Source organism: Callithrix jacchus, chromosome 5 (assembly GCF_049354715.1).
Source record: "Callithrix jacchus isolate 240 chromosome 5, calJac240_pri, whole genome shotgun sequence".
Classification (NCBI taxonomy): Eukaryota; Metazoa; Chordata; class Mammalia; order Primates; family Cebidae; genus Callithrix; species Callithrix jacchus.
Window position 1 is genome coordinate 7,246,130 of NC_133506.1, and position 14,867 is coordinate 7,260,996.

The 14,867-nt window shown below is 48.4% G+C and overlaps 2 protein-coding genes across 13 annotated transcripts in view; one reads left to right on the forward strand and one right to left on the reverse strand.

The window, feature by feature from the left end:
* Positions 1 to 2,702: 2,702 nt before the first annotated feature.
* Positions 2,703 to 14,683, forward strand: PDRG1 (p53 and DNA damage regulated 1). 2 transcript variants are annotated; one of them, XR_008481161.2, is made up of 6 exons: positions 2,703 to 2,884; positions 4,385 to 4,460; positions 5,862 to 5,936; positions 8,084 to 8,164; positions 8,772 to 10,156; positions 14,309 to 14,683. XR_008481161.2 is itself a non-coding variant. In XM_035298169.3 (5 exons), exons 1-5 carry the CDS (start codon positions 2,798 to 2,800, stop codon positions 8,852 to 8,854), a joined length of 402 nt encoding a protein of 133 aa, XP_035154060.1. In that variant the 5' UTR covers positions 2,703 to 2,797; the 3' UTR covers positions 8,855 to 14,683. The 2 variants fall into 2 exon arrangements, 1 of the variants encoding a protein (XP_035154060.1); XM_035298169.3 differs by having other exon boundaries at positions 8,772 to 14,683.
* Positions 7,726 to 14,867, reverse strand: part of TTLL9 (tubulin tyrosine ligase like 9) — a 77,542-nt gene continuing 70,400 nt past the window's right edge. For all 11 annotated transcript variants that reach the window (XM_035298140.3, XM_035298154.3, XM_035298155.3 and 8 more), the window contains one exon: positions 7,726 to 11,724. In XM_035298140.3, coding sequence (XP_035154031.2) covers positions 11,648 to 11,724 — 77 coding nt within the window. In that variant the 3' untranslated portion in view covers positions 7,726 to 11,647. The remainder of the gene's footprint in view (positions 11,725 to 14,867) is intronic.

Here is a 14,867-nt window from a genome sequence, read left to right on the forward strand (position 1 = left end):
AGCACCTTCTACAGCCCTGGGTGCTCAATGCCTCCTACTCTCTGTCCTACCCTCTCCCTCTCACTCATTCTATTCAAATACTCTGGCTGTTCCCTCTGCCTGGAAGGCTCTTCCCCTAGATATCCACATGGCTCACTCCCTCATCTCCTCCACACTTCTGTTCAAACACTGTCTCCTCAGAGGCACCCTCTCTGACCATCTTATCTCATATAGCCCCTCCATTATTACCTTGTCCTATGCTAGCTTTTCTCTTCTCCTTTCCCTTCCCTTCCCTTCCCCTCCCTATCTTCCTTCCTTTTCTTTTTCTCTCTCCCTCTTTCTTTTCTTTTTTAGAGAAAGGGTCTCACTCTGTCACCCAGGTTGGGATACAGTGGCATGATTGTAGCTCACTGAAGCCTTGAACTCCTGGGCTCAGGTGATCCTCCCACTTCAGCCTTCTGAGTAGCTGAGACAACAGCCACATGCCACCACATCTGGCTAGTTTTATTTTTATTTTTATTTTTGGTGGAGATGGGGGTCTTGCTATGTTGCCCAGGCTAGTCTCGAACTCCTGAGTTCAAGTGTATCTCCACTTTGGCCTCCCAAAGTGCTGGGATTACAGGTGTGAGCCGCCACATCAGGCCGCTATTTTTATTTTTTGTAGCACTTTTCACCACCTGACATATGATGTATTTACTTGTTTGTATGTCGACTGTTTCTCTCACCAGACTGGGAGATTCCTGAGGGCAGGGACCATGTCCGGTTTTGCTCATCACAGACTCTCTATCACAGGGTCTGGGAAGTTGATAAATATTTGTGAAATAAATGGTTCTGAAACTGAAGTTCTCTCCAAGAGTCTTTCTGGGTCTGATCATTTCAAAATCTTGGAAATGACTCTGATTCCCCTCCCCAACATTTCCAGTGGCCAGGGCTGGCCTCTAAGGGCCAGTCACCGCCAAGAAGCTGCTAATGCGGGCACCTCCCTCAGCCCCTCCACATCCAGGCCCATCTGGTAGAGGTCAAGGGTCAACCTCGTTCAGGCCTCTGTGGGTCCCAAGGTAGAGAAGACCCAGTGCTGGGGTCCAGGCCAAGGGATGCCTGGTGAGCCCCATTTCTCCTTTGGCAAACATCCCCCTTTCCTTCTCAGGGCCTGTGTCTGCATTTCTGAACCAGAAGGTGTTTATACAAAACATCCTGGGTTTGGCGACAAATTCACCCTCAGTGAGGAATCCTTAATGAATCTCCCTTCTTCCCACACCAGGTGGCTGCAGGAAAAATTAGCTCTGCCTCTGGTAGTTGAAGGCAGCCAAAGCCTAGGCAACGCAGAGCTGCTGCTGGGGCTTCTGGGGCCACAATTTCAGCGTCCAGAAATAGCATGGACATGGGGAACCCCTGGCTCGCTGTGTGATGAGGCACTGCCCTTCTGGCCTCAGTCTGCAGCTGTGAAATGGAGCAGTACTAATTCCATCCATACAAAGGCTGCTTTGACAAGTAAGGCAAGGGGTGTGAAGGGGCTTGGTTACAAGCGGTTGAAAGGAGAGAATAAAAAGCTGGAATCGGGGAGGCAAGAGATCAGAGTGCTAATATCAGTCCTGCTCTTCAGACTTGTCATCGTCCTTTCCCAGCGCCTTTTACAGCCCTCCTTCCCCTCTGACCTTCTGCCTGCTTCCCCCACCCATTCTGTTCCACACACACTGGATGTTCCCTCTGCCTGGAACACTCTTCTCCTAGACATCCACATGGCTCACTCCTCACCTTCTTTTCAAAGTTCTTGCCTCTCTCTGAGGCTTCTTTTTTCCAGCTATGCAATGAGGAGTTTGGGCGTGAAGACCTCGTGGGAACCCTCTGGTTCTGATGGTAACCATTTTCCATCTGCCTGCCTCCTCTGGGAAGGCCTCCCAATCCTACGACCCAAACCCATTTGCTTTTATGAGCTAGCATTTCATTGCTTACTGCCCATAGTTTTCAAGAGCGCAGTGGTGCCATCATAGCTCACTGCAGCCTCCACTCCCCAGGCTCAGGTGCTCCTCCCACCTCAGCTTCCTGAATAGCTGGGACCAACAGGCATGCCCCACCGAGCCCAGCTAATATATATATATATTTTTTAGTATAAACGGTATTTTACCGTGTTACCCAAGCTGGTCTCTGACTCCTGGGCTCAAGGGAACCCTGCCTTGGCCTTCCAAAGTGCTGGGATTACAGGTGTGAGCCACTGCGCCCAGCCAATTCCTGCTTCCTTCCTATCCTGTGAAGAGACACTGAAGGGGATTTTCATTCACCCTCTTTTTATAAGTTAGAAACTGAAAGTGTCAGAGATGAAACATTAATCACACTGCCACATGGGCCTTCTTGGTGTTTCTTAGACAGGGGAAGAATGATATTTCCCAGGCCATAATCACGACGTGCCATTCTATATAACTGTTTTGCCATTAATTGTCGGTGTTTACCACTAGGATGAAGTTCCATGAGGGCAGAGATTTTGTGGTGTTCACTGCTGCATCCCAAGTCCCTAAAACTGCTTGGCTCATAGTAAGTGCTCAAGAAATATGAACCGAGGGAGGAAGGGGTCAGTGGCTGCCCGCGGACTGAGCTCTCTGAGCCTGCAGAGGGCGCTCCAGCCCCGCCCCCTAAAGCTAGACCCCGCCTCTCACGGCCGCTGACGCACGTGCGTTAGAGCCTGCGCGCCACAGTTCTTTTAAATGCGCAGGCGCTCCGGAAGTCCCGTGAGAGCGGCGCATGTACAGCGGAAGCCGCAGTGGCTACCCAGTGGAGTGAGAGAAGGGTCGCGCGAGAGTCGTAGGTGGAGTTGGTGGGCGCTATGCTGTCACCCGAGGCTGAGCGAGTACTGCGGTACTTGGTAGAGGTGGAGGAGCTCGCTGAAGAGGTGCTGGCGGACAAGCGGCAGGTGAGAGGCCCGTCTGCGGCGCTGGGGCCAGGAGGCTAGCGCCGTCGGAAAGCGCACGGGGTTGCGGGGAGTTGACCCGGACGGGCGGTTAACTGTCCCGAGGCAAGAGATGTGGGCCGATAAATATTCGGCCGCTACTAAGTGAGCGCCTGCGCAGTGCTGGGTATTCCTCTTCCTTCATCCTTTCTCTGCCTCTTACCGTGCTCTCCGGATCTCGACCATCACTCTCTGGGCCGTTTCTCTGAGCACCTCTTTCAAAATGCACTTCCCGGCCCCCTGAGGCCCTTAGGGGAAAGGAGGAGCCGAAAAGAGGCCTGGGGGAGCCTTGTGACCGGCCAGGGATGGGGACGTCGGTTAAGGTGGTGCCCTGTTTATGGGGTGCCTTGTGGGGGGTCAGGCTCTAATGTAAGTGCCAAGTTTTTGAAGGGAGTTCCTGGAGGAAGGAGGGTGACGTAATTGGATTTACGTTTTAAATGGATCCCTCTGGTTGCCGTGTGGAATACACAATATAGGCGCACAAGGGTGGGGGCAGGGAGATGGGTGAAGGGTCATTGCTATGGTCCAGACCAGAGTTGGATTTGGACTAGGTAGTGGTGGTGGAGAGAAGTGAATGGGTCAGAAATGTATTTTGGAGACAGACTCAGTAGGCCGTGATAGTGGCTGTGTAAAGGGGTTAGGGAGCCGGGGGAGTCATGACTCCCTCTCATCTCCAGTTAGAAAGCTCAGGTATTTACTGAGAAGGGGAAAACTTGGGCAAGGGCCTGTCAAATTAAATGCTGGATCCGGGCGTGCTGGATGAGACTAATGAGAGCAGTTAACGATTATCAGCTACTTAGTATGTGCCAGGTACTGTATTAAGTCACTTAATTGCTAGCTCATTAACCTGTGAGGTAGGTACTGTTCGTAGCTCCATTTTGCCAAGGAGTAAATAGGAAGATGACATTACACAGCTTGAAGCAGACAGCAGGATTCGAACCTGGGTATTCCAGCTCCAGAACCAGCACTCTCGTGCAGCATACTGTACTACTGCCTCACTTCCTTAGTAACTATTGTGGTGTTACCACTGTCTCAGTGCCCCCACTTCTGCTGTTCCCATCTAGTATTGTTGGGTTTCTCATAGTACTAGGTCAGAACCAGCTGGAGAAGTTTGTCCAAAAATAGACATCAGGTCTGCTTAATCAGTGTGTAGGGGAAGGGTTTCCACTCCCCTGGTGATTCTCATATGCCCTGAAGTTTGAGGCAATAGTACAGAGTTTCCCATTTAGTCAGCACATGGTTTCCTAGCATCTTCTCTGGGGAGAAGGCAACTGCACAAAGCATTGTCTTTAAGGACCAGGAAGCCAAGTGAGAGAAGAAATACATTCACGCATCAATCCATTTTAGGCAGGACATTGGAAATAACTCAGGAATAATGCATTGTCTCTGCAGCCCTTGTCTGTCAAGAGGGGACAGCTTGGGGCAAGAGATAACAGAGTTCCCTCCTGTCTCCGTGGTTTTCAGATCGTGGACCTGGACACTAAAAGGAATCAGAATCGAGAGGGGCTAAGGGCCCTGCAGAAGGATCTCAACCCCTCTGGTAAGTTGAAATTTTCTCAGTGCAGCCCTGGAGGCCTGTTCTGTTTTCCTTTAAGGCCTTTACCTTGTCTGTGATAGAGATCAGGCAGGAGGCCACAGCTGTGTAACAGCCTTGTGGGAAATTGAAACAGTCTGTGAAGATTGGGGAGCAAATGTTGCAGTTCTGGCACAGACTGTGGTTCAGGATTTCGGCTGCTCAGTGACAGGTCATTGGCTCCTGGCTCTTGGACAATGGCAGACGCTGAGGGTATAAAAAAGTGATGGTTCCTGCCCTTGTGCTTTACAGATGAGGAGAACAATGTAAAATGCATTATTGAAAATTGTATGAAAGCCAAAGATGGAATTGGACTTGGGGTGGGTATTGAGAATATACATCCAGAAGAATCGGATATTTAGATGAGGCCAAGTGGCTACGACAGAGGAAGCAAATGGGGAGGGTAAGTATGGCTGGAGAGAGAGACAGAGGCCAGGCCACAATGAAAGGCCTTAGGGGCTGAGGGGGGAAGTTTACATTTTGTTGAAAGTGCACTGGAATATGCAGAGCCTTCCAGTTGCTTCTCATCTCATCTGAGTAAAATCCAGAGGTTCTACAAGACTTGAGTAATCCAGCCCCCATGAGTCCATGAGGATTCCAGTATCATTTCTACTCTCCCCTTCATTTATGACTTCACCCACATGGGTCTCTTTGGTTTCTTTTAATTTTTATTTATTTATTTTTAATTTTGATGACAGAGTCTTGCTCTCTCACCCAGGCTGGAGTGTAGTGGCATGACCCTGGCTCACTGCAACCTTTGTTTCCCGGGTTCAAGTGATTCTCCTGCCTCAGCCTCCTGAGTAGCTGGGATTACAGGCGTGTGCCACCACACCCAGCTAGTTTTTGTATTTTTAATAGATACAGGGTTTTGCCATGTTGGCCAGGCCAGTCTTGAACGCCTGTCCTCAAGTGATCACCTGCCTTGGCCTCCCAAAGTGCTGGATTACAGGCGTGAGCCACTGTTCCCCCCTTGCTGTTTCGAACACCCTAAGTACACTACTGATCTTTGCTGTTCGTGTTTCCTTTGTTTGGCTCACTCTTTCCCCATATGTCTGCAGGGCTCACATTCTCACTTTCCTTGGGTCTGTGTAGATATCACATAATCTTAGAAAGGCCTTCTGGGACTAGGTGGTATGAGTAACAAGTTCCTCCCCTACTCTGGCATTCCCTAGCCATCTTAGCCTGCTTTAGTTTTCTCTATAGCTCTTAATCAAGGTCGGACAAACCATATTTGTTTATTCTCTCTCCTCCACTATAACAAGCTCCAAGAGGGCAGGAACTTTGTCTTGCTCTGCTGTGTTCTCTGCATCTAAAACAATGCCTGGTACTCAAACAAATTGTTGAAGGAATTACCATTTGCTCTTTCAGAAGATGTGATGGTTTGCTTTGGGAGCATGTTTATCAAGATGCCTCATCCTGAAACAAAGGAAATGATTGAAAAAGGTAAGACCTCCTGGGGGTGGGTCAGGGGTACGCTGCCTCTCACACCAGCTTTGGTCTTAACCCAGAACAGGGAGTCAGGCTTCAGCAGCTTGAGGAGAGGCAGCTCTGTTACAGGGTTCAGACTGCTGTGGGTTTTAATTCCACCTCTGCCACTGTGGGTTATTTCCTCATGTCTAAGAAGGGGATCCATCTGTGTAGCATAGTTGTGAAGTTGAGATAAAACAATGTGTGCCTAGCATAGTGCATGCTTATTAGTGAAGAATCAGTTGGGCTGCAAATAACAAAACCCAGCAAATAGAGGCTCAAGGAAATATGCTTCTTATACTCTTGTGAAAGAAATGGTCCAGAGGTATGTAGTCCAGTCCTGACATAGCTGGCCAGCAGTGGCAGCACCTTAGCATATTCTCCTGGTTGTTGTTTCATTGTTGCAAGCCTCATGTACACGTGCCAGGCTGGAGGAAAGACAGAAGGCTTTCACTACATATAGCTTTGCCTTCTATTTTGGAAGTAAGGCCATCTCCTCAGGGACTTCTGCCAACATTCATTGGATAGAACTAGGTCACATAGCACCCATAGCTGCAAGGGAGCCTGGGAGAGTGAGCTTTTCTTTTTCACGTGCCCTGCAATCGAGACTGGGTTGAAAATGGAACCTCTAGGGTCTCCCATAGCCTGGGCACATAGTGTACGCAGTTTCCACAACATAATCTGGAAGCTCTTTGGAAAAGCATCTTAAAAGCAAGAGTCAGGCTACAAATGGATTCTTGGCTAGAAAAAGAACAGGCTACACATATTTTTTCTTCTATAACCTTGAAAATGGCCAAAAAGACAAGCAAGATTGCCTCAGTCCCACAAGACAGGGTGTCTTCATACCTCATGAAATAAAACTTTTTTTCCCCCTTGAGATGGAGTCTTGCTCTGTTGCCCAGGCTGGAGTGCCATGGCACTTTGTTGGCTCACTGCAACCTCCACCTCCCAGGCTCAAGCAAATTCTCTTGCCTCATCCTCCTGATTAGCTAGAATTACAGGCACATACCACCGTACCTGGCTAATTTTTGTTTTTTCAGTAAAGATGGAATTTCACTATGTTGGCCAGGCTGGTCTCTAATCAGGTGATCCACCCACTTTGGCCTCCCAAACTGCTGGGATTACATGCCTGCTCCCAGCTAATGACATAAAACTGCTAACAGAGGAAGCTGGAGAAGTTTCCAGCTGTTGTGTTGAAAAAATACACTAATATTATAGTTATAAAATTAAACTGCCCTTGGTGGTGAGCTGGAGAGTAGCTTTGAGAGGGGTCCCTTGCCAGGGTTCAGGATCTTGTTGACTCTTTTGGTCCCCAAATGTGATCTTTTCACTGTACCTAGAGGGGTTCCAGGACATCATCAGGTTTCTTGGGGATCAACATAGGCTAAACAAGGACACTAGGGTTACTCATCCACAAAGAGAAACAGAACCAGGTTATAAGGCTTGGCCATTCAGCATTTCTTCCCCCAGAAAGAGTGAGTCTGTGAGGAAGACAGACTAGCCAGAGTGTTACTGGTGAGCAGGTGGAATTGGCTGGGTGACTTCAGTCGATTGGTCAGTCAAGCTTTGATAGCCGCCTCTGTCATCGCACTGACTCTTCTCAGGGCAGTCCATGGCACTAGGAGATGCTTTTCTCTTCACAGTGGATAATTAAGCTTGAGCATTAGGCTTGCATGTCGATTGTTTAGGTCACATGTTTACACAATCATGTTTTTCTAAAACCCCCTCACCTTGATGGACTTGGGTTAGTAAAATTCCTTAGGTATCCATTTTCCAGCCATCTAAGGTGGGCTGGATCTAGAGGTGCTTTATTTTGTTTATGCATTTGAATTGTACATAACGTCATTGTTGGAGGGTGGCCAAAGTCTTCATGTTGCCTTCTCCATCTACTGACCACCCCAAGGTACTTTGCCTAATGCAAAACAGGGCAGTGTGAGAGTCAGGACTGCTGTGTCCTGAGCAGGTCACGGCCCTTCTAACCTTTATCCTTCCTCAGTTGGTCTCTGATACCCCTTTTCCTTCCTGAAAGCTACACTCTACTGGGGAGAGGCTGGCAGCTCTACTCCTGGGTCCAATCTGTCTGGTACAGTCTTATTCTCTGCTTCCCTCCTTCTTTTTTTCAGATCAAGATCAACTGGATAAAGAAATAGAAAAACTCCGGAAACAACTTAAAGTGAAGGTCAACCGCCTTTTTGAAGCCCAAGGTATTGGCGTAGCAGGGACTGGAGACTAGGAGGGGAGAGAATCATCAGCATGGACTTTGAAGGGCAGGGATGGGAAGCCCGACCCTCAGAGGTGGGCATTGGCCAAGGCAGCCTGTGAGTGGCCCTGGAGGTGTGCACAGTGGTTGGTTATAGCTGTCAGGGGACAGAATGGATGGGCGATTTAAAGAGAGTCCTGCTCCTGTCACAGCTTCCTTTCCAGGTCCCAGGAACCGGTTGGGGTGATCTCACATTATATATCACGGCATGGCATGGGGATCAGATAGCTCTGACTGAGGAAATTCAGAAGGCCCAATGAGGTGATTGAGGGCAGAGCTGAAATTCCTGATAAACCCAGGCACTCTAGATTTGTCACAGGTCTTGGAAAAACCTGGATGTCTTTGGGTAGCAGAGTCATGACTTTGCAGGCTCTTGGTGACACAGGAGCGGTGGTGATGCCTCATCCGGTACATTGCAGAATTGGAGGCCCATCCCTGCCAGACCTCCAGGTCGAGTTTGGCAGTGTTACTGCAGTGTCAGCCCCTTTCCTGGGCCTGGCTCCAGAGCCAGCAGGAGGCCTGACATGCTGATGGATCATCTTCTCTCCTAGGCAAACCAGAGCTGAAGGGTTTTAATTTGAACCCCCTCAACCAAGATGAGCTTAAAGCTCTCAAGGTCATCTTGAAAGGATGAGACTCAAGAACCAAGATGGGGGACCAGTGACCAGCAACCCCCACAGGGTCATGGAGGACCCAAGACCCTCCAACCTTGACACCTGTAAGGACAGTATCTGCCCTGTAAGGGGACAGGCATCAGGACTCTGGCCATGAAAACCTCTTTGTCTGTAGTGCTTGGCTGCTCTGTGACGGCAGGAGGGAACCCTCAGCCTGTCTGGCTGCTGGACCTGGACACCAGGGCACAGTGCACACAAGACCTATTGATGGGCCCTGGCAGCCATGAGTGGGTGTGTGGAGCCGTGGCTGTGGGGGTGTGTGAATGACTGCAGCAGGCACTTCTCAACAATAGCCTGCTGTTCACAAGGACCCTGAGCAGGGAGGGAGTGAGGGAGGGAGCAGAGTGGAGCTTCATTCCAGCATTCCTCTCAGAAGGGAGGGAGGTTTTCAGGCAGATGCCATGAGGTGGGAATAAAGCAGGAGGCTCATGCGTGGATGCTGAATGAAGAACAGAATCTTGGTGCTTTCTGGTTCAGCACCGTACCTGTGTGTGTGCCCCACAGATGGCTGCCAGCTCCATTTCTGCCCTTTTTCCCTGCTTGATTCCAAGAGTAGGTGCTGCCTAGCAGCCCTTTGTGGCCACTCTTTCGTCAGGACACCCTGCAGAGTCCTGCACCAGGCCTGCATGAGTGGGTGCTCCTCCTACCTTGTGACACTTGTCAAGAGTGCCCCTGCACCCCCTCTGAAAGTGGGGGCTGGCTAGTGCTGCTTAGTACTGTCTACCTTTAGTGGTATGAATCGCATGAAGTCAAAACTCGTGTGTGTTCATTAAGGGCTCAATAAAGGTTAGCTGAATGAATAAATAGCAACTAGTCTACTCGCCTCATCTAGTCCTTCAGTAAGGGCATGCTGCTCCATTTAGAATACCACCTATGAATGTGGTTCTTACCTTCAAATGAACCTGTGGTTTGACAGGCAGGTGAAAACAAATGGCAGCATGGCAGGGGCACACCTCTCCTGGTCCCCTCACTCCTTTGCTCGGGCTCATAGTTACATAGAAACACAGGCTGTCGTGGCCATTTCTTACATTTTTTTCAAAAGAAGCTAGACATTCAGGTTGTGAAGTTGATTAGAAATTACTGTGTGTTTTCCCTGCAATCTCTTTTAAGAAGTAGGTGGGTGGAATTGGAAACCAACTATGTCCATCCACGGGGGACTAGTTAAAGGAATCGGTAGCTCCAGGTAGGGGAGTACCATACAACTACAATCAAGAATAAGGAACAAGCTGCAAGACACATCAAGTGAGAAAAGCAAGGGGAAGGTAGGTGTCTTATAAGCTAATAATGTGTGTGCAAATGCAATGTGATTCCCTCAGAACAGCATCTGCAGGGTTGGGGCACAGAGGTGGGAGGGGAGATTTCATCCTAAACCCTTTTGTAAATTTTGCGTTTTAAACCATATGAATATAATGCTTATTTTAAAATGTAAACAAAGTAGGGAGTTTCAGAATTCACCTTGCTAGATGTTCTCCAGTGTAACTGCCTGGTTCACAATTTCACCATTGGAAAATTGCCCCTTCCTGCCTGGCAGGGTGGGTGCTGGGCCAAAGAGAGCGAATTGCATTGCTTCTCCTGGAAGTAGGGAACCTGGAGCCCATGCATGGACCTGACTGGGTTTGCATCAGTCACAAGGATGGACGGGAGAAATCCTCATGCTCTGAAGGCAGGAGGTCCAGAGTAGCCTGGCTTCTGGCCTTCCTAAAGTCGGCTGGTTCACTTCTTGGATTTGCCAGTATTTTCTTTCCAAAAACCTTCCCTTTTGGCTTACCCTAGGCAGTTGCATTCCACCATTTGCAGCCAGAGAACTACTCTGAAGCAGGGTGAGTGGTAGAGGGAGTGAGTGAATCCCCCGGAGCAGTTCATCAGCCCCAACGTTGCAACCCCTCATAAGCCAAGAGGAGGCTTAGGAATGTAGGATGTGAACATGCAGAGGTTTTTACTCACACTCAACTCCCCAGGCTGTATTGCCCATGAGCCCAATGTTTTCTGGTTTCTGGCTCAGCTCCCAATCTCAAACAAGGTGTAGAGAAGTACTTAAGTCACCCCTCTGACTTAGATAAATGCACCTTTGCAGAGACTCTCACTAAGCTCTGCCTTGGTCTGTCTTGTCCGAGAAATGGGGATGTTCTGGCCCACTGTTTTTCAGATGATGGTCAGGGAGCCCCATGGGTTCCGCTGACATGCAAGGTCAGGGTAGGAGAGGATGTGTTTAGGGCTCAGTACTTCCCTAGATCCCCAATAAGTACATCATCTACTGCTCGCTTTGCAAGCACAGCTTAAAGACAAGTTCCTTAACCTCCAAACTAGCTCCTAAACGACCTTTTCAACATTGACTTGAGAGGCATCCAATTGTCAAAGCCAGGAGGACTTGGCTCCAGCCAACAGTATCCCCTGAGCCAGGCCTGGGGCCCAGTGACTCCAAGTAGGGCTTGTGCTTATTTATTAGATATGACCTCTCATGGGTAGCAGAACTTGCTGTATTTGTTCTCTTTGGGCCCAGTTGCCAAGTCAGTCTGTCAAGGTTAAAACCCCTCCAGTCCCAGGGATTGGCTGTCTCCTGGTGCAAAGATGCCTGGGGACGGGCTGGAGGTATCCAAGGGGCCTAATTCAAGTAGGAAGCTGCAGTTGCTAAGCCAGCAAAGCTGGTGCCAGGCTGGAGGTGGGGAGGCGAGTGCTGTGAGGTGCTGGGATCTGGGAATCAGGGAGGCCTGGGTGGTACCTGCCAAGGCTGATTTCCTTCTGGCAGCTGGGGATCAACTGGAAGCTTTCTTCTGGACTTGAAGGGAGCAGAAGAGCTGCCTCAGCTGTTTTTTCCGATCGTTGACGCAGCCTGGAAAGGAAGTGGGGTGTTGGCTGGAATGACCTGTGCTTGGGAGAAGTTGAGTGCACTCCCTGCTGGCAAGAGGGGACAGCAGGCGTCGGGCAATCACACACAGCCTGTGGTTTATACTCTGGCTCCATTCCTGAACTGCCATGGCCCTCAAGCAGATCATTTACCCTTTTCAGCATGAGTCTTCTCATCTGTAAACCAGGATACTACTGCCCACCTTATGGAGTGAACATGAGGACTGGGGGCTTACCTCAAGCCGGAGACTGCTCCAGATGCTGAATGTGGATGGATTTGTTTAGCCCTCATGGGAATGACGTGTAGAAGAGAAAATGGGCTCAGAGAGGTTAAATCATTTGAGCCCAGGCTACCTGGTGCCAGAGCCACACTCTTAACCACTACCCCACACTGTCACTCCTGGCTTTGCTCAGTGAAAATGCATTTAAAGCTAGCACCATGCCTAGTACCTCATAGCTGCCCAGTACAGCCTCATGGAAGTATGTCCCAGGCAGTCCGTACTGAAGCTGCTGTGAGCTGCTGAGACGTTATTTCAGGACATTCATGGTGCTACATGTTGGATGTTTGCTCTCAGAGCTGATCCTTGAGGTGACTCTGTGGTCATTTAATCTCATGCCAGGCACATTGATGGCACTCAGAAATGCTTGAATGACTGAAATCTCTGTGGCCACTAGTACTGACCTGGGGCTATCTGCCATGTTTCACATCCCCCCAAAACTTGTCCCTGCTTCCCAGGCACGCACTCACTCAGCCATTCACCGAACTGAGACCTTACTATGCACATCCCTCAGGATTTTCCAGTGAGTTCCATGCAGCCCAAACTTAAACTGTATTTCGCTCATTCATAACTCCCAATTCTCGTCCAGTGCAAACTTCTTGGAGTTCTAGACTCATCTCTTGAGTTATCTGCTGACCCTTTCACCTGGATGTCCCTAACTCAGTTCATCAGTACTCTTCCTAGCCAGCTACCCTTGTGTTTATCACCATGAACCCAAACACTTGAAACAAATAGTTCTAGAGACCTCTAAAAGCACTGGCTGTCCTAGCCTGGTCAACATAGCGAGACTTTGTCTCTATGGGAAAAAACACCCACTCACAAATAAAATTAGCCAGGTGTGGTGTGTGCCTGTAGACCTAGCTACTTGGGAGGCTGAGGCAGGAAGATTGCTCGAGCCTGGGAGTTTGGAGTTAGTTGCAGTGAGCTATGATCGCACACTGCACTCCATCCTGGGTGACACAGCAAGACGCTGTCTCTAAAAAATAATAATAAAACAGTGGCTCTCAACTTGGGCTGCATATTGGAATCACCTGGGAGCTTTAAAAGCTACTGATGCCCCCACACCAACCATCTCTTTATCTGGCAGGCATCAGTGGTCTTTAAAGCTCCGAGGTGATTCCAATATTCGGCCAAGGTAGAGAACCGCCGCTCTCCATCTTTGCTACTCGAATGGGGGTCCAGGAAATAATGTGCATTGATATCTGAGGTGCACTGTTAGCAAAGATGGCTGCAACAATTCCATTCCTATATGCACACCTCTGTGCAACGTGACTTGGCTAATCCTCTCAACAGGTGGAGTCTATTTTCTTACCTAGTGACTGGGCTAGACCAGAAAATTGCTTTGACTCTAGCAGAATGACTTATGGGACTTCTGAGTCTGGGAAGCAAAAGGCTTTGCAGTGTCTTTTCTCAGCTTAGAACCCCGAGTCTACCACGTGAAGAAGCCAGGGCTAGACTGCTGGAAGATGACTGGCCATGTGGAAAGAGAGGCCCAACTGACAGCCAGTATCAACTCCCCACACCTATGAATGAGGCTGTGGTAGGCCATCAAGTCTCAGTAAATCTGCCAGGTGCCTGCAGCCCTATGAGTGACCCCAGTAGAGACCTGAAGAAACACGAGCAAATAAGTAGTAGTTTTAAGCTGCTAGGTTTGGGGAGGGCTTATTACACAGCAATGGTTAATCAATAGAGCGTCACGCAGGAACTTGTTGGAAATACCATCATAGGCCCCACCCTAGAACTAGAGTCACAATCTGTAGTTTAACAAGGTTTCCAGGTGATTGTATGCCCATTAAGAGTGTTGTTTAGTCATCCAGAGCCTTACACATTTAGAAAACTCAACAGCCCATAGAAAAATGGAAAAATGGTATGGACAGCTTACAAAAGAAGAAATGCAAATACAAAAAAAATGAAACCTCACCAGTAATCAATGGAATGCACATAAAACAACAATGAGTCAGTATGTTTTGCCTCACCAGTTGGCACAGATTTTTCTGAAAATTCACATCTGGCAAATTAATATACTCTTTCTGGAAAGCAGTTCGGTTGTAATAAGCCCATCCCTTTGGCCCAATAATTGTACTTCTAGGAATCTGTCCTCAGGAAATGGCCAGAATCTCAGCCAAGCTTACTGTGAAAGGGTGTTCATCATGGTATTAGTTATAAAGGTAGCACATGCAGTTGTGCTGAATGTCCAGTCATAAGAAATTGCTTTAGTACATTTTGGAATATGCACAAACTGAAAGATTTTGCAGCCATATGGTAATTTTTTTTTTTTTTAACTCTGCCAAGAGGCAGGAGAGTCTAGCAGTCAAGCACTCAGGTTTTGGAGCCAGGCAGATGGGACTTTGCAGCACGGCTCACCGCTTATGACCAAGACCTTCATTCAGCAAGTTACACAGCACCTGGAGATCATTTCCTCATCTGTAAAATGACAATGCAAGCTGCTGAAAGATAACATGAGATAATGTACGTAAAAGATTTCATATGGACTGGACCAAAAAGTGCATTCAAGAGGGAGGCTCTTATTAATATGCTTGAATGAAAAATGCCACGTGGGAAAGTGGGACTTGAAACTCTAGCCCAATGCCAATTTTATAAAAGAAAAAGTATGAATATATGTATTTTTTAAGAACTGGAAGGAAATACACCAGATTGTTAAAGATGGTTATGTCTGGATGTTTTTTTAATTTCTTTCTTTAGTTTTCAAATATTCTACAATGAGTGAGAATACTTTTTTTTATAATCAGGAAGAGTTTTCACTTTTTAGAAACCAACTTTACAAATGAGGAACAGCTGTGTCACCCGTGCCCAAGGTGACACAACTGGTAAGTTGCAGATTGAATTCAAA